At 43.0% G+C, this 22,920-nt stretch overlaps 2 protein-coding genes across 2 annotated transcripts; one reads left to right on the top strand and one right to left on the bottom strand.

The window, feature by feature from the left end:
- The first annotated feature begins 9,593 nt into the window (after window positions 1-9,593).
- LOC119331830 lies at window positions 9,594-13,048 on the top strand. Its single transcript, XM_037605003.1, has 9 exons — window positions 9,594-9,782; window positions 9,884-10,053; window positions 10,153-10,215; window positions 10,382-10,401; window positions 10,495-10,539; window positions 11,050-11,138; window positions 11,747-11,886; window positions 12,442-12,530; window positions 12,651-13,048. Exons 1-9 carry the CDS (start codon window positions 9,692-9,694, stop codon window positions 12,784-12,786), a joined length of 843 nt encoding a protein of 280 aa, XP_037460900.1. The 5' UTR covers window positions 9,594-9,691; the 3' UTR covers window positions 12,787-13,048.
- Window positions 13,049-14,144: 1,096 nt separating this feature from the next.
- LOC119329923 lies at window positions 14,145-22,103 on the bottom strand. The gene is made up of 9 exons (XM_037603029.1): window positions 20,995-22,103; window positions 20,764-20,895; window positions 19,428-19,507; window positions 17,780-18,195; window positions 16,974-17,158; window positions 16,777-16,862; window positions 16,462-16,595; window positions 15,244-15,543; window positions 14,145-14,562 (listed from the first exon to the last, which is right to left on the bottom strand). Exons 1-9 carry the CDS (start codon window positions 21,721-21,723, stop codon window positions 14,378-14,380), a joined length of 2,247 nt encoding a protein of 748 aa, XP_037458926.1. The 5' UTR covers window positions 21,724-22,103; the 3' UTR covers window positions 14,145-14,377.
- Between the last annotated feature and the right edge of the window lie 817 nt (window positions 22,104-22,920).

Here is a 22,920-nt window from a genome sequence, read left to right as displayed (position 1 = left end):
TATAAGGATAGATAAAAAACGCCCAATAATACTTTCAAATGAATACATGCCGTGACAAGATTTTGAAGAAGTTCAAAATAGATCGGCGAAGGAGTTCTTGGCTGTGTTATAAGGTGTGAGTATTGAGTAAGACTCAAGACATGACCTCGGCAGAAGAGAGAGAATGGACGAAGGTCGTCCCCTATGCTTCAGACATAGGCTCTACAGTATGCTATGCTGTGTACCGCACCTGAAGTGTGCCTTGCCATGAGTTAGTCAAGGGGTACAAGAATGATCCAGGAATGGATAATAAGACAGCGGTCAAACATATCCTTAGTAACTAGTGGACTAAGGAATTTTCTCGATTATGGAGGTGGTAAAAGAGTTTGTCGTAAAGGGTTACGCCGATGCGAACTTTGACACTAATCCGGATTATTCTGAGTAGTAAACCGAAATCGTATAGTAGAACAGTTATTTGGAATAGCTCCAAATAGAGCGTGGTAGCTGCATCTAGGAGATGACATAGAGATTTGTAAAGCACACACGGATCTGAAAGATTCAGACCCGTTGACTAATAACCTCTCTCACAAGCGAGATATGATCAAACCCCATGGGTGTTGAATTCATTACAATCACATAGTGATGTGAACTAGATTATTGACTCTAGTGCAAGTGGGAGACTGTTGGAAATATGCCCTAGAGGCAATAATAAAATGGTTATTATTGTATTTCCTTGTTCATTACAATTGTCTATTGTTCATGCTATAATTGTATTAACTGGAAACCGTAATACATGTGTGAATACATAGACCACAACATGTCCCTAGTGAGCCTCTAGTTGACTAGGTCGTTGATCAACAGATGGTCATTGGTTTCCTAACCATGGACATTGGATGTCATTGATAACGGGATCACATCATTAGGAGAATGATGTGATGGACGAGACCTAATCCTAAGCATAGCACAAGATCGTGTAGTTCGTTTGCTAAAGCTTTTCTAATGTCAAGTATCATTTCCTTAGACCATGAGATTGTGTAACTCCCTGATACCGTAGGAGTGCTTTGGGTGTACCAAACGTCACAACGTAACTGGGTGGCTATAAAGGTGCACTACGGGTATCTCCGAAAGTGTCTGTTGGGTTGGCACGAATCGAGACTGGGATTTGTCACTCCGTATGACGGAGAGGTATCTCTGGGCCCACTCGGTAATGCATCATCATAATGAGCTCAATGTGACTAAGTAGTTAGTCACGGGATCATGCATTATGGAACGAGTAAAGTGAATTGCCGGTAACGAGATTGAACGAGGTATTGGGATACCGACGATCGAATCTCGGGCAAGTAACATACCGATTGACAAAGGGAATTGCATGCGGGATTGCTTGAATCCTTGACATCATGGTTCATCCGATGAGATCATCATGGAACATGTGGGAGCCAACATGGGTATCTAGATCCCGCTGTTGGTTATTGACCGGAGAACATCTCGGTCATGTCTGCATGGTTCCCGAACCTGTAGGGTCTACACACTTAAGGTTCGGTGACGATAGAGTTGTTATGGGAAATAGTATGTGGTTATCGAAGGTTGTTCGGAGTCCCAGATGAGATCTCGGACATGACGAGGAGCTCCGGAATGGTCCGGAGGTGAAGATCGGTATATTGGACGAAGGGTATTGGAGTCCGGAATTGTTCCGGGGGTACCAGGTGATGACCAGCGTGTCCGAAAGGGGTTTCGGAGGCCCCGACAAGCATTGGGGGGCCTTATGGGCCAAGGGGAGAGGGCACATCAGCCCACTAAGGGGCTGAGCGCCCCTCCCACCCCATCTCACATAACCAGGAGAGATGGGGGCGCCACCCCTAGGGCAGCCGCCCCTCTCGGCTTGGGGGGCAAGTTTCCTAGGGGGTGGGGGTGCCCAAACCCATCTAGGGTTTCCCCTGTGGCCGCCGCCCCTTCCTTGGGGAACCCTAGGGCGCCTCCCCCTCCTCCCTTCCCCTATATATAGTGAGGGAGAGAGAGGGCAGCCACACCCTTCCCCTGGCGCAGCCCTCTCCCTCCTCCAACACCTCCTCCTCCTCCGTAGTGCTTGGCGAAGCCCTGCCGGAGAACCACGAGCTCCATCACCACCATGCCGTCGTGCTGTCGGAGTTTTCCCTCAACTTCTCCTCTCCCCTTGCTGGATCAAGAAGGTGGAGACGTCCCCGGGCTGTACGTGTGTTGAACGCGGAGGCACCGTTGTTCGGTGCTTAGATCGGATTCAGCCGCGATCTGAATCGCATCGTGAACGACTCCACCGACCGCATTCTTGTAACGCTTCCGCATCGCAATCTTTAAGGGTATGAAGATGCACTCCCCTCTCTCTCGTTGCTAGTATCTCCATAGATTGATCTTGGTGATGCATAGAAAATTTGAATTTCTACTACGTTCCCCAACAGGCGTCACATATGATCAGCACTACTAGTTGGAATAGCTTCTACCCACTTAGTAACATAATCAATAGCAACTAAAATGTGTGTATACCCATTAGAGGAAGGAAACGGTCCCATATAATCAAAGCCCGAAACATCAAATGGTTCAATAACAAGTGAATAGTTCATAGGCATTTCTTGACGTCTATTAATATTACCAATTCTTTGACATTCATCGCAAGACAAGACAAACTTACGAGCATCTTTGAAGAGAGTAGGCCAATAAAAACCGGATTGCAATACCTTATGTGCAGTTCTATCTCCAGCGTGGTGTCCTCCATAAGCTTCAGAGTGACACTTGCATAGGATCTGTTCCTGTTCATGCTCAGGTACACAACGTCTAATAACATCATCTACTCCTTTTTTATAAAGGTGTGGATCATCCCAGAAGTAATGTCTTAAATCATAGAAAAACTTTTTCTTTTGCTGGTATGTGAAACTAGGTGGTATATATTTAGGAACAATGTAATTAGCATAATCAGCATACCATGGAGCAGTACGAGAAGCATTTATGACAGCTAATTGTTCATCAGGAGAGCTATCATCAATAGGGAGTGGGTCATCAAGAACATTCTCTAACCTAGATAAGTTGTCTGCAAAGGGGTTCTCAGCTCCCTTTCTATCAATAATATGCAAATTAAATTCTTGTAGCAAGAGAACCCATCTAATAAGTCTAGGTTTAGCATCTTTATTTTCTATAAAATATTTAATAGCAGCATGATCGGTGTGAACAATTACTTTAGAATCAACAATATAAGGTCTGAACTTATCACAAGCAAATACAACTGCTAAAAATTCTTTTTCAGTAGTAGCATAATTTCTCTGGGCACTAGCTAGATTTTTACTAGCATATTGGATAACATTTAATTTCTTATCAACTCTTTGTCCTCGAACAACACCTACAGCATAATCACTAGCATCACACATAATTTCAAAGGGTAAATTCCAATCAGGTGGCTGAACAATAGGTGCAGAAATCAAGGCTTTCTTAAGTATTTCAAATGCTTCTACACAATCATCATCAAAGACAAAAGGAACATCTTTTTGTAAGAGATTAGTCAGAGGCCTAGAAATTTTTGAGAAGTCTTTAATAAACCTCCTATAAAAACCGGCATGACCAAGTAAACTTCTTATACCTTTAATGTCCTTAGGACATGGCATCTTTTCAATAGCATCAACTTTAGCTTTATCAACTTCAATACCTCTTTCAGAAATTTTATGCCCCAAGACAATACCTTCATTAACCATAAAGTTGCACTTCTCCCAATTCAAGACAAGATTAGTTTCTTCACATCTCTGCAAAACTCTCTCAAGGTTTCTTAAGCAATCATCAAAAGAAGTTCCACACACGGATAAATCATCCATGAAAACCTCAACAATCTTTTCACAAAAGTCAGAGAATATAGCCATCATACATCTTTGAAAGGTAGCAGGTGCATTACATAAACCAAAAGGCATACGTCTATAAGCAAAGGTACTGAAAGGGCAAGTAAACGTGGTCTTTTCCTGATCCTCTTTTGACACAGGTATTTGAGAGAAACCAGAATAACCATCTAGAAAGCAAAAATGTGTATGTTTGGAATCTTTCTAGCATTTGATCAATAAAAGGTAAAGGGTAATGATCCTTTCTAGTAGCTTTATTTAATTTTAGGAAATCAATTACCATTCTATAACCTGTAACAATTCTTTGTGGGATCAATTCATCGTTATCATTAGGAACAACAGTAACACCTCCCTTCTTAGGGACACAACGGATAGGACTTACCCACTGACTATCAGCAACAGGATAAATTATACCTGCCTCCAGAAGCTTCAGTATTTCATTTCTTACCACTTCTTTCATCTTAGGATTTAACCGTCGTTGGTGATCAACAACCAGTTTAGCGTCTTTCTCCAATTTTATTTTGTGCTGACATAGAGTGGGACTAATGCCCTTAAGATCATCAAGAGTATATCCAATAGTAGCACGACGCTTCTTCAGAGTTTTCAATAATTTCTCTTCTTCCTGCTCTGAAAGGTTAGCACTAATAATAACAGGATATATCTTCTTTTCATCAAGATAAGCATATTTAAGAGTATCAGGCAATGGTTTAAGCTCAAACACGGGATCACCCTTGGGTGGAGGAGGATCCCCTAGGATTTCAATAGGCAAGTTGTGTTTCAAAATAGGTCCCTGTTTAAAGAATACTTCATCTATTTCCCTTATTTCATTCATAAACATATCATTTTCATGGTCTAATAAATATTATTCTAAAGGATCATTAGGAGGCACGGCAATAGAAGCAAGACCAATAATTTCATCCTTACTAGGTAATTCTTTATCATGGGGTTGTCTACGAAATTTAGCAAAATTAAAATCACGAGACAGACCCCTAAACCAACAGAAATGATATCATTTTTGCAGTCTATCCTAGCATTAACAGTATTCAAGAAGGGTCTACCAAAGATTATGGGACAAACGTTATCTTGTGGGGAAGCAAGAACAAGAAAATCAATAGGATATTTAATTTTCCCACACAAGACTTCAACATCTCTAACAATCCCAATCGGTGAGATAGTATCTCTATTGGCAAGCTTAATAGTAACATCAATATCTTCTATCTCAGCAGGTGCAATATCATGCATAATTTATTTATATAAGGTATAAGGTATTGCACTGACACTAGCACCCATATCACATAAGACATGATAATAGTGATCTCCTATTTTAACTAAAACAATAGGCATGCCAACAACAGGTCTATGTTTATCTTTAGTATCAGGTTTAGCAATTCTAGCAACTTCATCACAGAAGTAAATAACATGACCATCAATATTATCAACCAAGAGATCTTTAACCATAACAATAGTAGGTTCAACTTTAATTTGCTCAGGGAGTTTGGGTGTTTTAATATTACTTTTGTTGACCACAGTTGAAGCTTTAGCATGATCCTTTATTCTAACAGGGTAAGGTGGTTTCTCAATATAAGCGGTAGGAATAATAGGATCAACATTATAAGTGATAGTCTTTTCTTCAACTTTGATAGGTTCAACCACTTTTACTTCAATGGGAGGATGATATTTAAACCACTTCTCCTTAGGGAGATCAACATGAGTATGATTCATAGAAAGAAGCTACTATCTCAGAGTCAAGTCCATATTTAGTGCTAAATTCACGAAAAGCATCGGTATCCATAAAAGATTTAACACAATCAAACTTAGGTGTTCTACCTGACTCCTTACCTTCGTCGAGATCCCAATCTTTAGAGTTGCGTTTAATTCTTTCCAATAAATCTCATCTGAATTCAATAGTCTTCATCATAAAAGAATCAGTACAAGAAGTATCGAGCATGGAGCGATTATTGAGAGAAACCCGAGCATAAATTTTTTGAATAAAAATTTATCTTGAGAGCTCATGAGTGGGGCATGAATATAACATTGACTTAAGCCTCCCCCAAGCTTGAGCGATACTTTCTCCTTCGCGGGGCCAAAAATTATATATATAATTACGATCACGATGAACCAGATGCATAGGATAAAACTTCTGATGAAATTCCAATTTCAACCGGTTGTAGTTCCATGATCCAATATCATCACATAGCCTAAACCATGTCAATGCCTTTTCCTTCAAAGATAAAGGGAAGACCTTCTTCTTGATAACATCCTCGGGCATACCTGCAAGCTTAAATAATCCACAAACTTCATCCACATAGATTAGGTGCATATCGGCATGGAATGTTCCATCTCCTGTAAAAGGATTGGCTAGCAGTTTCTCTAACATACCCGAAGGAATTTCAAAGTAAACATTTTCAGTAGGTTCAGTAGGTTGAGGAGCAACTCTTTGCTCTACTGGTCGGGGTGAAGATACCCCGAACAAGCCCCTCAAAGGATTATTTTCCATAGTAACAAGTGACAGTAAATTTCAGCACACTATATAAAATTTTCCTTACCGAATTCCACCTACCAAAGGCGCTTCACTCCCCGGCAACAGCGCCAGAAAAAAGTCTTGATGACCCACAAGTATAGGGGATCTATCGTAGTCCTTTCGATAAGTAAGAGTGTCGAACCCAACGAGGAGCAGAAGGAAATGACAAGCAATTTTCAGTAAGGTATTCTCTGCAAGCACTGAAATTAGCGGTAACAGATAGTTTTGTGATGAGGTAATTCGTAACGGGTAACAAGTAACAAAAGTAAATAAAGTGCAACAAGGTGGCCCAATCCTTTTTTTAGCAAAGGACAAGCCTGTACAAACTCTTATATAAAGGAAAACGCTCCCGAGGACATATGGGAATTATCGTCAAGCTAGTTTTCATCATGCTCCTATGATTCGCGTTCGTTACTTTGATAATTTGATATGTGGGTGGACCGGTGCTTGGGTGTTGCCCTTCCTTGGACAAGCATCCCACTTATGATTAACTACTCTCGCAAGCATCCGCAAGTACGAAAGAAGAATTAAGGTAAACCTAACCATAGCATGAAACATATGGATCCAAATCAGCCCCTTACGAAGTAATGCATAAATTAGGGTTTAAACTTCTGTCACTCTAGCAACCCATCATCTACTTATTACTTCCCAATGCCTTCCCCTAGGCCCAAACAATGGTGAAGTGTCATGTAGTCGACATTCACATATCACCACTAGAGGAAAGACAACATACATCTCATCAAAATATTGAACGAATACCAAATTCACATGACTACTTATAACAAGACTTCTCCCATGTCCTCAGAAACAAATGTAACTACTCACAAATCATATTCATGTTCATAACCAGAGGGGTATTAATATGCATAAAGGATCTGAACATATGATCTTCCACCGAATAAACCGACTAGCATCAACTACAAGGAGTAATCAACACTACTAGCAACCCACAGGTACCAATCTGAGGTTTTGAGACAAAGATCGGATACAAGAGATGAACTAGGGTTTGAGAGGAGATGGTGCTGGTGAAGATGTTGATGGAGATTGACCCCCTCCCGATGAGAGGATCGATGGTGATGACGATGGTGGCGATTTCCCCCTCCGGAGGGATGTTTCTCAGGCAGAACAGCTCCACCGGAGCCCTAGATTGGTTCCGCCAAGGTTCCGCCTTGAGACGGCGGCGCTTCGTCCCAAAAGCTTCCTTCTTATTTTTTTTCCAGGGCAAAAGACTTCATATAGCAAAAGATGGGCACCGGAGGCCTGCCAGGTGGCCCACGAGGCAGGGGCGCACCCAGGGGGGTAGAGCGCGCCCCCACCCTCGTGGCCAGGGTGTGGGACCCCTCTGGTTGATTCTTTCGCTAGTATTTTTTATTAATTCCAAAAAGGGCCTCCGTGCAGTTTCAAAACTTTTGGAGTTGTGCAGAATAGGTCTCTAACATTTTCTCCTTTTCCAGCCCAGAATTCCAGCTGTCGGCATTCTCCCTTTTCATGTAAACCTTGTAAAATAAGAGAGAAAAGGCATAAGTATTGTGACATAATGTGTAGTAACAGTCCATAATGCAATAAATATCGATATAAAAGCATGATGCAAAATGGACGTATCACTCCACGGTCGTGCATGAGCTACTATGCCGACGAAAGTGTGCATCTTCTTGGTCTTGTGCATGCGACTATGCCACTGCATGTGTGCAACGCCTTGGTCGTATGTGTGCAATTATAACTACTGCGATGCAAAAAAATGTGACTATTGCAACATATAATCATCGAAACATATACTAGCGGTGATTTCTGCCATCTGGCGATGGACCAAACTATTCAGACTCGCCCAACCAGATTGATTTAATTCAAAGCAAAATTAACTATAGCCTGTTGCAGGAATATTTTCTGCTGCTTTGATCCACTATCGAGCCCTGGTTGACCCATCCAGGAAGAGTCTAGATGGACGAACACACAGCTGCATGCGGACCACCACGAACACATAGCCGCGTGTAGACCACCGCGATGCATTCATCCGTGCTCCCTTCTTCCTGTCTACAATGATGCATGCACACCACCGCGTGTCCTCCACCCACAACCACGACAGATCCGGCCGCCCTGCCCTTCTCCTTCACTCCCAGCCTTCTGGATCGATGGATTCGGAGGGAGGCGACCACCTACCTGCAGGTCCCCATGGGGCGCCACAAGTCGGGGGAGAAATCGTAGACCTCTGCGGGAGAGGGGCGGGGGACGGCGGCGCACTCCGATGGCCGGTCGCCGGAAGTAGTGGACACGCGCGTCCGCACCTCCCTGCCTGTGTGTGGTGGCGGGGGAAACAGAGGAGGAAGATGAGACTGGGTTGGGTTGGACCGGTACACACGGCACAATCTGACAAAAACTTACCCTAGACTCTGTCGTAAGATCACATCAGACGGTCCACGCTCGGCCGCTCGGCAAGTCGAAATCGCGCGCGCGCACTTTTGGATTTTAGGAAAAACAAAATAGAGTGGTTGCCGAGGGTTTAGACTAGCCACAATCGGTAGTAACATATAGTAGTAACATGGCCATGTTACTACTCAATGTTACTACATCTATAGTGAGGAGTAACATATGTGTGGTAACATGCAACACTTCATTTATTAGAATATAGACTCATATTGCCTTAGGGTTGTTTGTTTCCAGAGACTTTTTTGTGTAGGGACTAGAAAAAGTCCCTCTTAGAGACTTTTTTACCAAACGGGAGGGACTTTTTAGGAACTAAACTAGACATTTGGGACTAAATCAAGGAGAGTTTTTTTTTTGGACTTTTCCAACAATGTCCCTCCATGCGTCCATTGGCCCGCCACCCCATGGTGTTGTTTGATTGCTATTTTTCTATATACTAAGGGCAACATGATCATTTAATAACCTTTAGGAAGGGACTAGGGACTTTTTAGTCTCTGAAAACAAACAGAGAGGGACTTTTTAGGGATTAAGGACTTTTTAATTGGGACTAAAAAAAGTCCTAGGACTTATGAACCAAATAGGGTCTTAATATGTGTGATGTTACTCATACTAGTAGTAACTAGCTATGTTACCACATGCCTCTCTTTCTTTATTTATTGATTGCTAAATCATCTATTTTATCTACTCCCTTCTTTCCATATTAGTATACATCCGTTTTAGTGACAACTAATATGGAACGGAGAGAGTAGATATGTGTAGTGTTACTAGCCATGTTACTCCTACCGTGCGTAGTCTTATAAGCTCCAGCTGTCCAACACGACCAGTCGCCAGCTCCATTCCCGCCCCCCTCAAAACCCTCTCGAGTTCCAGAACCTTCCAGAAGAACGTCCCGCAATCGTCGCCCTCTCCTCCTCTCCTCCCCATGGCCGCGTCGGCGTCGGCGGCGGGCGGCGAGCCCCAGAAGCAGTTCCTATCCATCATCCGCGACTTCGCGGCCGAGAAGTCCCACGGCGGTAAGCGTCCCCCTCCCCGCGGCCTCGCCGCATCCACCCCTGTAGCACCGTAGGGTTTCGCGTCCTCGGCTAACCCAAGCCCGCCGCCGCTTCGAGTGCAGAGCGCACGGTGTCGGGCCTGAAGCGCCGCCTCGACGACGTGGTCTCAGCGTCCGACGCGGCCACGGCGGAGCTCGAGGCCGCGAAGCGCGCGCGGGAGGCGGCAGAGACGGAGCTGCGCGGGAGCGAGGTGCAGGCATCCATCGCAGACGCGTCGATACAGGCGCTCGAGGTATCTCCCCATCTCCCTCGCCCCGAAACGTGTGAATCGTGCCTCCGTTCAGTGCCAGTTCGCCTGATTTGGTTCGACGTGTTGTCGTGGTGCGTTTAGGCGACGATCTCTCGTCTCCAGGAGGAGATCGCGAAGCTGGGCTCTGAACTGGAGGCGCTTAAGGTCAGAAATCTCGATAATCGAAGCGGGTTCAGTTAGGATCCTGGCCTGTTGTTGCTTAAATATGACGCGCTTTGTGTGTTGGTGTTGTGTGTGTGTGTGTGTGTGTGTGATTGGAATTGGAACTGGCGGGGCTGCGCTTTTGGTGCTCGATGAAATGGCTCCAAAGAGCACAGAGGACATCGAGAGGTGAGTGGGATGGACTCTGTCTATCGTGCTGTTTCTGTTGTGCTCCAGTACATATCAACTAATTTACACATGCGCCTGCGCTGGTTGTTTCAGAGAGGAGTTCTTGAGACAGATGCTTGAAATGAATGCAAGGATAAGGTATGTGTTATTCTTTTGGTTTGCCGGCACTGACTACATGTCGTTCCCTGGATATGCAATCAGCTATTCAGCTGTGGCTTGGGCTGCATCTCTTGTTTGCTTTGGTACTATATATAAACGACCATGCCATTGTCTGGCATAGTACTTCGCCTATGTTCAAACTACAGTGAGGGGATCGAATAGGGATATATATGTGGATCTCGAAATTACAGTGATCCGTGAAATAGAGCATTGAGTATGTTTTAACACATTAACCTGCAGTAAGGGTAATCATGTGATATTTTGGACAGCATTATTAAGATCCTTTGCTATAACCTTATGAAGATAGTGTCAAGGGATACTACTAAGTTTTGTTTAATTCTTCAGAATAGTCGAACAGAATCACTTTTCTACCTTTTCTTTTTTTATTATGTCTACTTGGTATATTTTCTTTGCCTGCTAGCTGAAACTTGCATTAGAAGTTTCTTATTTGCTAATTATCTCGAGATAAACTTCATTCCTCCTCTGCAGGCAGTTTCAACAGAAGGCTTCTGCAGAATTAGCAGAGAGGTGCTCTGGACCGCCATCAGCAGATGGTAAGCAAGGCAAGTCAGCAGAGGGTAAGGACGCCAACTCGCAGTGCATACATAACACTTTCGGTTCCTGAATACCTTAAGAAGGGTTCCTGTAATTTTGCAGTTCCCATATTGTTTCTGTTTGATTCATTTTGCATAGTTTGAAGGGTAACCGGAATTATAAGTTGTACTTCTGTGCTGTTCTTTATTATGTCTGTACCCAAAAGCTTGTTATTTTTAGCTAGATCAATCTATGTCTTTGTTGTGGCGTAGAAGAGTAAGGGTGCACATAATAATGTAATGGCTGATAAGCTGCTCTTGTATTCTATCCTCCATAATAAGATAAATATGTGATTGCTTAATAAGATAAAGAATCTTGAAATGTGTTCCATTCGGTGTTGTGTAAGCTGGAAATGTGTTTCATTCTGTGTTGTACATATACTTACAGATATAATTTCTGTTATTGTAAGGCAAGCTATTGTTGGCTTTGTTTTTCTGCGATCATTTTGTTAATTATGTGCTCTGCAATGTGCTAAGGGTATGAGCTGCATGATACTTCTCTCATTTGCCCTTATGAATCTCCTGTCTAAAGTACTGTGCTCTATATTGCTACTTTCTTGTTTCCTCTTGGACTGAAATGTTCACCTTGGCAGGTCAAAATGTGAGCGACATGAATGAAACTATGGACTCAGAAGGTATGTTGACAGATTCGGTTGATCAGATGAACAAGATGAATGCTGAGGTGCATGTATTGGAGGAAGAGTATCAAAAGGACCTGCTTGAACTTGAAAAGGTTCTTCTCTCCATTCTTTCACCCAATATTGTGTTATTTATTAACTATTCAACTATTCAATGGATGTGATACACTTGTTTGGTTTTCTCCGTGTATCACTCAACTAGTTTTACATGCTGTGAACTAATGTGCTAGACATGTGTGTATTACCTGCATTATCCTTTTCAAAAGTCAAAGAAAATAATGCCAATGCTATTCGTCACGGTGCAAAATATAGAAGTTTATGCTGATAAATATTTGTTGTGCTAAATGTTTCCAAAGACATTTGTATGATAAACACTAGGACCACCATAATTCCAACCGTACGGGGCTAACATGCACGTACTGAGGCAGATGCTGCTGCTGCGGGTTTTTTTCACATGCTGCTGCTGCATTGTGAGAACTATAGTTCCAACTTCCAAGCTATAGCGATTCTCATAATTTTAACAAGAATATAGTAGTACTTGCTTTTTTTATGTATTCAGTTCGCTGCTTTTGCAGGAATGCGCATTGTCTGACGTTTTATATGGACATAAATTTTAACAGCTCTCTCAAGACTGTTGCCTTGTTTTACAGCTGCGTCATGAACTGGCTGATGTGCGAGCAAAGAGAGCTCTTATGGAGGCTGTGATGAAAGAGACGAAGAAGTTGCAGGAGCTCGGAGGATATCCTTTTCACCTGTCTAAAAATCACTTTGTTTGCGCAACTATTATTTATATGTACATATGTTCCTGCCGCTTCTTCATCCGTGTGTGTTTGCGGAAGCTTTCCTTGACTCGACGCAAGCGCGTGTCCGAACTGGAGAATGTGCACCATTCACTCGCTGAGGAGCTCCAGAAGCGCTACATATGCCCTGGCTGCGGAACCAACAACATGGCGCCGGAGGAGGAGGCAGCACCGGCAGCGGCGGTGGCAAACTAACTAGAGAAGTAGAGAGCACGCTGGTAGCTGCGAATCGGCAGGGCTGGTACCTGGTATGAGTTCCCAGTAAATCAGTGACACGGATCAGATTGTTTGTGGACGATAAACCCCCCCTAGATTAGCCGGCTGTACTTTGGCGAGCGGTTAGCTCTTGTCGTTGCATTACCTGACCTGCAGTGCCTGTCGAAACCACTGGGACACAGTCGTAAAATTTTCAGTGATCAGTACGAATACACGTCTTGTATCTGTTTCTTTGCTGTCACTGTCCGGTATTGTGATCTGAACGGTTTACGAGCACTCTTGACTAAAATTGGTCAAGCACAAAATCCTCTGTGTTTTCTCTTTTTTTTTGTTTTTTTTGCAGGGAAAGAGTATTTCTATTAGCTAGCAAAAATACTCCAGTAGACGCAATCAGAGATCATAGCAGGGGCAATTTCCGGTGGAAAGTTATGAATCCACACTGCTGCTTTCACCTACTTCCTCCGTTCGAAAATATTTGTCATCAAAATGAATAAAAAGAGATGTTCTCCGTCCGGAAATACTTGTCATCAAAATGAATAAAAAGAGATGTATATTACATCCTTTTTTATTCATTTTGATGACAAGTATTTCTGGACGGAGGAAGTACATAGCCTTGCTAGGCCATGACTCGCAGAATTGGCTTTGTGGTTTATTTTATAGTTTTGCTAAAGCACATCTAGATGTGCCATAAGTATTGCACATCTAAGTCGTATGTCATTGATCTTACATTGAAATTCGTGGAATATTTTCCAGGATGTGCCATAAGTATTGCACATCTAAGTCAAAAGTCATTGATCTTACATTGAGATTCGTGTGAATATTTTCTTTCTCTTTTTTCTTTTCTCTTTATGCTTGATTCACTCATTTAGATGTGTAATAACTAGAGCACATCTAGATGTGCCCTAGACACACCCAATATTTTCTTTCTCTTTTTTCTTTTTCTCTTTATACTTGATCCATTCAGTTAGATGTGCAATAATTAGAGCACATCTAGATGTGCAATAACTAGAACACATCTAGATGTGCCAGACACACCCTTTATCTTAACAATAGATACATTCCTTTCCTCAACAAATTCATGAATATCTGAACCCTGGATGAATACTGCGACGTGTTAGGCGTTGATGGATACCGCTTCAGAACAGTCGGTCTCCGTCGTCAATGGAAGGAGTGACCAATGCAGGTCTAGGGTGAGGCTTTCCATCGCTGCCAACTCCACATTCACCCCCAACATTTTCTACTGTGTTGCTCTGCTCTTACATTCTCTTAAGCCTTGGGAGTGAAATCGACTTCGTTTGCTACTTGTCCAAATAGGACACCGGGGGCAACAGAAGTTGTTGACCAGTGGCTAACAAGTGCCAAATACTAGTAGTACACTATATATTGGGACACCGCTGTTGATCCTGATATTTCTCACAATCGCCAGATACACAAAATATTGGGATGCACTGATGTAGATCTCCCGCTCTACAGAAACTAACCTCGCAAAGGACGCTAAAACTATATGTCAAAATTATACAACAACATAAACTACCCTATCAAAAAGAAAAGATTGAACTAAACGGAGTCATCACATTAGTTTCTCCAAACTTTGTAATAACTTGACAGAATTTTCCATGTTACTGGACAAGAATCCGGATTCATGCTTAGCCTCTTGCTTGGAAAGATAGCTCTTGGCTGCTTTGACATATGGGAATCCAGGCCCAAGCATGTGAGAAGCACAAGATGCCTTGGAAGCGAGGAGCTTGCAATCACCTGTAACAACACGGAAGACGTCATTATCTGTGATCACAACACAGCAGTGCAACTGGAATCGTGCCAAGTGGGGGACATGCATCTGAGAGTAAAATGGAAGTTGCAAAAAGAGAAAGAAATCATGAATGCCTAGAATTTAGTGCGCACAGAATAGTCTGGTGTAGCTGACATATATTCATTTTCTATATTGCACAATAGATATTTTATTACAGTTATTAATATCTGTAGTCAGCTCTTTATCGGTATGGAAAACACAAAGGGCCAAATTTAGTACGTTTAACTCCATAGCATTGTCTTGTCCCATACAGGAGAACCCCGTGATGCCATGATCGTTTCAAGGTGAAGGCATTGCACCATACGCCTGGCAATTACTAACAGCTACCTAAAAAATATTTTAACAAGTGATAGCCTTATCCTGCTGTAATAAGGTATGCCAGTTCTATAAACCAACAAAATCTAATATCAAACTGGGCCAGCCAGGGTCCACGTTATACAGATACCCGTCAACTTTTTTTAAACATGGGCTGCCAAGAAAACCACGAGTTTAAATGCCAATGGACTAGAGATTGCCCTATATCAATGTAGTCTTAGCATTTACTATCTGAGAAAGTTGATCAAATGAAGGGGAGCACCACGTGATTGCATTTCAGCAATAATTGAGTTAGAGGGACAAGCAGTTACCTTTTGCAGTTTCTGACATATAGATGTTTTGGCTGAAATGACGGTTCATCCACCATTTGCATCGGTGCTTCCATGATTCCCTCGTATGTTGCTCAAAGAAGACTGAAGAAAGACTACTAAAAGCATCAATCGATGCATCTCCTTCAACATTACATGAAATACAATCCTCGTAGTCAGTAGTACGATCAGAAAAAAGCCGAAGCAAGCATGATACAAGCTCCTCCCAGATGGAAGGCTTCCCGTTCACACAGTCTAGATGCAAAACAATTCTCTCAAGTAGTCGGGTGGTATTATAATATCCTGGGGAACCAACAACAGGTTAAGAAAATTTAACCATTGCCACTAGCAAAATAATCAAATCGTTAACATTTCTGAAGTTCGCATAGATAAGCAATGTAATAAACTTTAGAAACTGGGAAACCACGAGTAGCATTGAAGTTCATTTTTTCTTCTGATAGTGATATCACTACTAATATTCTGTTTTGATGATCACAAAAATGGCTTCATAGAAAGATCAACATGCTTACATTCTACGATGTCCTGTAAAATACTTCATGCACGATCTTCTCTACTATTCTGTTTTGATGTAACAATCTAATGACATTTCTACTTTACTAATAAAATGACCAGTATCAGTAATAATTGTATGGATTGCTTGAGACTAGAATACTTGACATGCAACAAGCAAGAATAATTCGGTTTCTTCGGGATTGTAGTTTCGAGTTACTTTTCCAGTGATGAAATCAAGAGCATAGTTACAAGATAGCAATATTTCCACTCGCTATACCGAATTTAGTGCCACAAGAGAAGGTTAGTAGTTATAGTGCCAACCAGCCACCACTAACTTCTAAAACCCTTTGCTTTAGACCTTCCAATTGATGAAACCAGTCCAAGTAAACACCTTAGCGTAAACCACTATAATTCCCATACAGCAGGTTTCAGTGATGTCAAAGGTAGGTATTGGAGTAATAGCAACACATCGATTTAACACTTCTTTCCTCAATAGTCCATTTGTTTATCTTATTCCGTTGACAAATGGCCTAACTGCAGGGGAAATATGGACTTTAGAAATAGTTCATTACTTCAGTCCAGTTTTGCTGATACCAATTTTTTTTTCTTCTAGAATGTATGTAGCAGTACCAATGTAAGGAGTCGACTACTAAACTAGAATTGATCAAATAGTAGAGCACCATGGGAGAAAAAGTCTTCAGCCAAAACCTTTTCTGTGCATTTCAGTTAGCCTCTCAACCGAGTAGCTACATGTAGGATCTCTCTGCAAAGCTTCCTCATAGCAAGAAGATATAGTTGATACTTGATTTTGGTCAAAATACTCTAGCAGTCTGCCTCGCAATCTGCATTACAAAAACTAAACTTCAGCCACTTAGCTCACAATAGCTTATATCAGTGCAGACAAGGAACAAAAAAACAGAAACTACCATAGTCAAAAGATGTTTTAGAAACATAAAATGAGAGATGAGATTTAAGATAACAAATTGCTTTAAATGATAACCAACGACATGATGGCTTGACAACCTGAAAGGAAGCGCTGTAGTAGAACTGCGGCAGGTCTTCTCAAGTTCACAAAGTGCATCTTTCAGTTTATCACCAAGCAGGAGAATCTACACCATAGTAAAGGTAGCTAAAATGGGTCTACAGATGAAAACAAAATCCATACAAGAAATTGTATGGTTATATGCAAAACATGGGGTACTGGTTTGATAGACAAGTACCTGTATTAATGGCAATAAGGCTGCCATTACTGGTGGTGACGAATGAAGAGCCACTTTTAGACATCTTTCTGCATCTGCGTAGAAGGCATTAGGTGTTGACTTGTACTTCCAGTACGAATCAAAGCAATCACTTGAAGTCCCAGCAGCATGCTTTAGACGTAGTGGCAACAAGCTTTGTTCCAACCCTTCAAGTACCATAATAACATCTAACATGTTAATACATAATTATGCGGAGCTATAAAACAAGCTTGATAAAGATAACAAAAGTAATGGACAAACGGTTGCTCAGATTAATGAGGCTAGTTGATCTGATGAGGGACAGCCACGAAGCTATAATGTACATGCAATACATTACTACCAACGATGAAGGATCGATCCAACTCTAACAAAAAGAAGGATAAATCTACACGATGCTTCCAGCGCATTCATCAAAATCTGTTTCTGACTTGCCGGATGCAAAAAGAAGTAACAAACCTTAAGAGTTGTCAAGCATTGTTTATATACCTCTTTGAAAATTCATGTCATACTCTCATATTTTGGATCCAGATGCATCAAATAAAAGTAAATAAAGGCTAAAACTGGTTGCAGTATTGCTATCAAATAGAAGTGGATGGTCGAAAAACAAAATGTATTAGAAGGTATATGACATCAAACCAGTGGTTCTTTATGATTGCTCTAGATGTTCCAGTAATGTAATCACTCAGTGTCATTTTTCTACAGATCCCCAGAACTCGAAACTACCTAGTACTTAGTGGAAGGGAAAAAACAGATGAACATCTTGAAGAAGTAGATGGAAAGTCACTAACCACAGGTAGGGGCATCAGAGGTATTAAAAAATACGCTTCGAAAATCTGCAGAAACCACTTCCTCTTTCACTTGTGAATCTACTGAATCGTTTTCCTTAACAGGATAAACAGAACGAGATTTCTTGGGAATCTTGCATTTTTTGTCTATATTCCCATTATTGATAGAACTTTCTGAAGAGCAAGCAGGAAAACTGGCATCATCAACATCAATGCTGCAATTGTCATCTGAACTATCCTGAAGACCATTTTCTCCACAGGTATTGGATGACATAGAAATTTTGCATGATTCATTGTACACATCAAATCTCTCAAGTTGCATATCTTTGGGCAAGCCAGAGTACCATTTATCATATGATATCAAGCCATGTATCAGATTTAGAGTTGGTTCCTTCTGTAGTCCGTCCTTCGCGATGAGGCTGAAAAAAGGAATAGAAGCTCTCAATTCTTTTATCTCAGTGCTGACAAGACATGTCTGTGGAAGAGAAAATTAAAACAAGAAACTAAATCATCCAAAAGCTTCAACACTTGAAAAGTACTCTAGTTACCAGAATTAAGATGCTACACATATCTTAACACAATGTATGCATTTAACAAATGCATACTTTTGTACTATCTGTAGATTCCTTTCATCATCATAAAAAATTTCCTAGATTGACGCATATGAATACCACACAAATGTCTCGTGAGCCACTCAGTTGGCTGGAGGTGAGAGTGTACACCACCAACCATGTACTTGAATTTGGGTGCCTACTTCTGTTAATGAAAGAATAAATTCCACATTCGACCAGATATTTGTGATACGTGACAGTTTGAACCACATTTAGTTTTCGGTGACACTTTGAAGCAGATTTTGCACAAATTATTCCACTCTGAAAAACACTTTAGCATTTGAATTAGTTCTGATGTGATGGTCACACTCATCAGGGTGATGTAACAGTCACCTATTGCTTGACACATCGCAAGACTAACTGTGGCGTACATTTTGCAAACATGCATCTGATGTGGCAGAGGCTAACCGAAGGTCCAACAGCCGCTCTCTGCTAGCTATTACTGCTCTCTGGTAACCCAAGTTCTGCTACGTTGGACAGTCCAGCTAGCCTCTGCCACGATGGACATCGCATCTCTAGCTAGCCTCTGTCATATCGCCGGCTAGCCTATGCCATGTCAGAGAGTATCTGTGAGATGCATGTCCCAATTGGCCTGCAATGTGTCAAGTTGCGAGTGACACACTACCCAGACAAATGGGGCAATCATGTCAGAACCACTTCAAAATCTGAAATGGTTAAATGTGGTTCAAAGTGGAATGTTTTGTGCAAAAACAAAAAGGTGGTTCAACCTGTTACTATGTAACAAATACCTGGACCAAAATGGATTGTATCCTTAATGAGAAGTTACCTAGTACCTCGCAGGCAATACAGTCCTTGCCTGATAACATGTGAAAAAACAATTTCTTTGGATTTAACATGATAGACTGATACTTGGTTTCATTAAGGAAGTAAATGAATTAGGCATGTAAATTGTAACAACAAACAAGATGACATGGCTATAAGCCTATCACAGATCAGTGTATTCCCAAGAAAAGGCATATCAAAATATGTGTACAAGACATGGCAGATGTAAACACTAACAGACTGTGCCGGTAACTCACACTCTTGTTGCATTGTGTGCATCGTCGATCTTGCCTTGTGAAAGATAAAATAGAGCCAGTTCGAGTTTAACCATGTGTTTCTGCCAAACAAATTAACAGGGTTTAGCAAATACAAAGGAGCATGATGTTTGTACATCTATTACCGTATAATAAAAAGGATTAGATCAGAGGTAACACAGAAAACAGAACACAATTAGAACTGAAGACTATGATGTACAACATGATCTTTTTATTAAGCTAATCCCATGACCTTAGTATTCAGGTGAGTCTATGAACATACGAAGTTATGACTCAATGTTTCCGATCAACTGAATCCAATTTTGCCATGGCATGCAGAAGTTTAAATTGCAACCAACCTAACTATAAAATACTAGCAAGCCACAACAGAATAAAAACACACGTGCACAAAACTGCATATTGTGATTTCGAACTCAACAAAAAGAGGGCCGTTTGCTATGTTTTTAAAGCGTCCCTAAGGCGACGCCTAGGCGTCGAAGCGCTCCCCCTCCGCTTTAGAAAATCGACCGCTTTGGGCGCCTAGGCGTCCAAAGCGCCCGCCTAGGCGTCGCCTAGGCGCCAAAGCGCCCCCCTCCCTAAGGCGGTAAGGCGTCGCCTTAAAAAATAGGCCGTTTGGAATATAAGAATCCCAAAACAAAAGAACAGATGTAGGATACTTTTGAAGAACATAAACAGGAGTACTACAATACACTTTGATCCTCTGCCCTGTGTCAGCTTTTACCTCACCCTAAGTTCATGTTGTTCTACTGATGAAGGACCACCCATGGTTTTACCAAATACAGCTGGTGTTGAGCAACTGCAGACAGTTCAGGTAGCAACAAAATATAGGTGCATCAGAAGGCAGAGCTCACAGTTGTGCGGGCTACAGGGCAATGCGCACATGCCAGATGGGCTTCAATAATCTCTACTATAGCAACGGTATCACTCCTATAGACACAAGTTAGCAGAAGATTGCTGACCAGACTTCACAGCAAATGCCCTTTCCCCATAAAGTTCATACAAAAATCCAACGAAAGGTACAATAATAAGGAACTTTCATGTGTATGCTACTATGCTTATATCCAAACAAATGAACAGTCCTAATTCCTGTTGGATTTGGAATTCAATGTTGTTCCCGGAAACATTTTTTATCCAATTAGGCTCTGAATAGTACTGATTGGTAACAATACGGATTATAACAAAACCCTGGTTCCATTTTCAGGTGTTTGTTCAGATATGGTTGTATTAACAAATTTACTCATGGTATATATAAGAATAAGATAATTAACTAATTTAACATTGTATTAGTCTAAAAGTTGACAACAAATTAGGAACTTACTTTTGCAGAAGTAGGCAACCACATTAGCCGTTGTATCCAAACATCAAAAACCTTCTGCGTCCGGTGGTAGTAGGTTCTCCTCCCATGGTTGCCACTATCCTGAGCAAGGCGTCTATGAATATCCATCGCATCCTTCAATCGAGCAACTAGCCTTCATTAGAAAACACTAACTTTACCAAAACCATGAGCTGCTATAAAAATTAGTAATTACACCCTGCATGTTCTGCTTACCACTAAAATGCTGCGGACCTCCTCGAAGGAGTCAGGGCGCTGGATGCCAGGTAGGAGCACGGAGAAGACCCCTGCAGCATCTCGCCATTGGTGCGTGCGAACATGACTGTGGAGGAGACGGCCAAGGCGTCCACGATTAGCCCACATGGTGGGGGCTTGCTCTGTAATGGGCCTCTGAGGGTAGGGGCGTCGTCTCCGGACCACCTTCCCTCCCGTGTCCTTGCCAGCGTCTGCATCGAGCTCACGCTTGACAGTGGTAGTCGGCGTTGCGCTGGGCTGCTCGCTCCACTTATCCACAGAGGAATCGGCCCTTGAAATGCCCGGCGGGGTAGCTTGGGGAGTGAAAAGGGGCTGCTGGATTGGGGTTGCCGGCAGGCAGTGCCGGCTGCGCTTCTTGTGCGGTTGTGCGCGCAATGTTTCCCCTCCTGCATTCTTGCCAGCCCCGTCGTCGGCGTCAGGCTCGCTCTTTATGGAGGTGGGCACGGTCATCGGCGTTAGGTCCAGCTCCCCGCACCGCTTGACATCGAAGGAATCGGTTTTCGAAATCCCGGACAGAATAGTTTGGGGCGTGAGCAGCGGCTGGCTTGGGGTTACCGGAAGGTGGTCCCGGCGGCGCTTCTTGCGGGGCGGTGGGCGCGAAGTGCGAGCGGCAGCGGTGGTGCCGACGTCGGGCTCTTCCTTGACGGGGGTGAAAGCCGGTGGAGATGGCGACAGCGGCAGCCGCGCCATAGCATGAGGCGGAGGCTCACCGCGACGGCCGCAAGGTGAGCTGCGCGGGCGGAGGAGAGACGCGAGTGCGGCCGGGAGGAGCGGAGACGCTACCGCGAGACGCCCTGTTCGGAGGCCGCATGGCTTGGTGCAATCTGTGGCTCCAGCGCCGCACTCCGCGCGATAGCTTCTCGCGAGGAGCTGGGCCCCGTTCGGCACACCAGGTGCAGATGGAGGCAGCCGGGGGGCGCCGGAAACGACGGGGAGACGGCGGGTCGATGGCCGAGAGGGGAGAGAGGAGGCGGCGCGGCTGCGAGACAACCTGACGGGGTAGGGACGGCGGCGGCCGGCGCTAGGGTTATCTGGCTTCCAGAAAACGCTGGCTCCCGCTCCTAATCTAGTGTCAGGCCTGAACCTGCAGGTGTCGATGAGATTCAGTTATCCAACGACTGAGATGCCTCCACGCCTTACCGCTTCGTCGAGAGCCGTTGATTTCCTAAATGTACCGTTATACAGTAGTAGGTACTGTTACTTTTCACTTTGTCAATCACTTTCGCCTATATAACCAGCCGGGATGTGGCTGGCGTGTGATCTGTCTTTTCTCTTACAGAATTCGCCTCGATGGCTTACGGGATACTTCAAAGTTAAATCAATAGCAAATACATCCAGATCTGAGATTTCCCCGCTCCCAAATTTCTTTGATTTGCTTGCTAAATTCGCATAGGTCTAGATCGGTCCTGACAAATGGTATCATGAGCCATAGTTCTTCGGCAGAAACACGCTCCGATGGGGAAAAAATTCCAGATCGGCGATTCCCACCCTTCTCGACGGCGGTAGGATTTTCCGGTGGCGTTGGTGGTGGGGAGCGGTTGGTTGGCACAGATTAGCCGAGCGGAAACGGTTGTTCGAGCACACTGCTCGAGCAGTAAAATTTCGTGTTCCAGCATTGATCCGTGTGCTAGGGAGGCGTGGATCGCAACGGCGGCATGATTCGAGGTTTGGGAAGGGTTCCTGGTGATCCAGAGGTAAAATTTTGTACCCACACCTCGAATCAAGGAGATGGGGCGAGCAAAGGCAATGATGATGCGGATCTGCAAGAGATGCTGGCAATTTGTGAAGATTTTGCAGTCTTAGAGAAGGATAGCATGGAGATGCAAGTTCAGGTGTCCAAGTTGCAAGACGAGGTGCAGTCCATTGGCTCTAAGCAAGGAGAAAATT

The sequence above is a fragment of the Triticum dicoccoides genome, chromosome 7A, assembly GCF_002162155.2.
Source record: "Triticum dicoccoides isolate Atlit2015 ecotype Zavitan chromosome 7A, WEW_v2.0, whole genome shotgun sequence".
Lineage (NCBI taxonomy): Eukaryota > Viridiplantae > Streptophyta > Magnoliopsida > Poales > Poaceae > Triticum > Triticum dicoccoides.
This window is presented reverse-complemented; position numbering and strand designations above follow the sequence as displayed.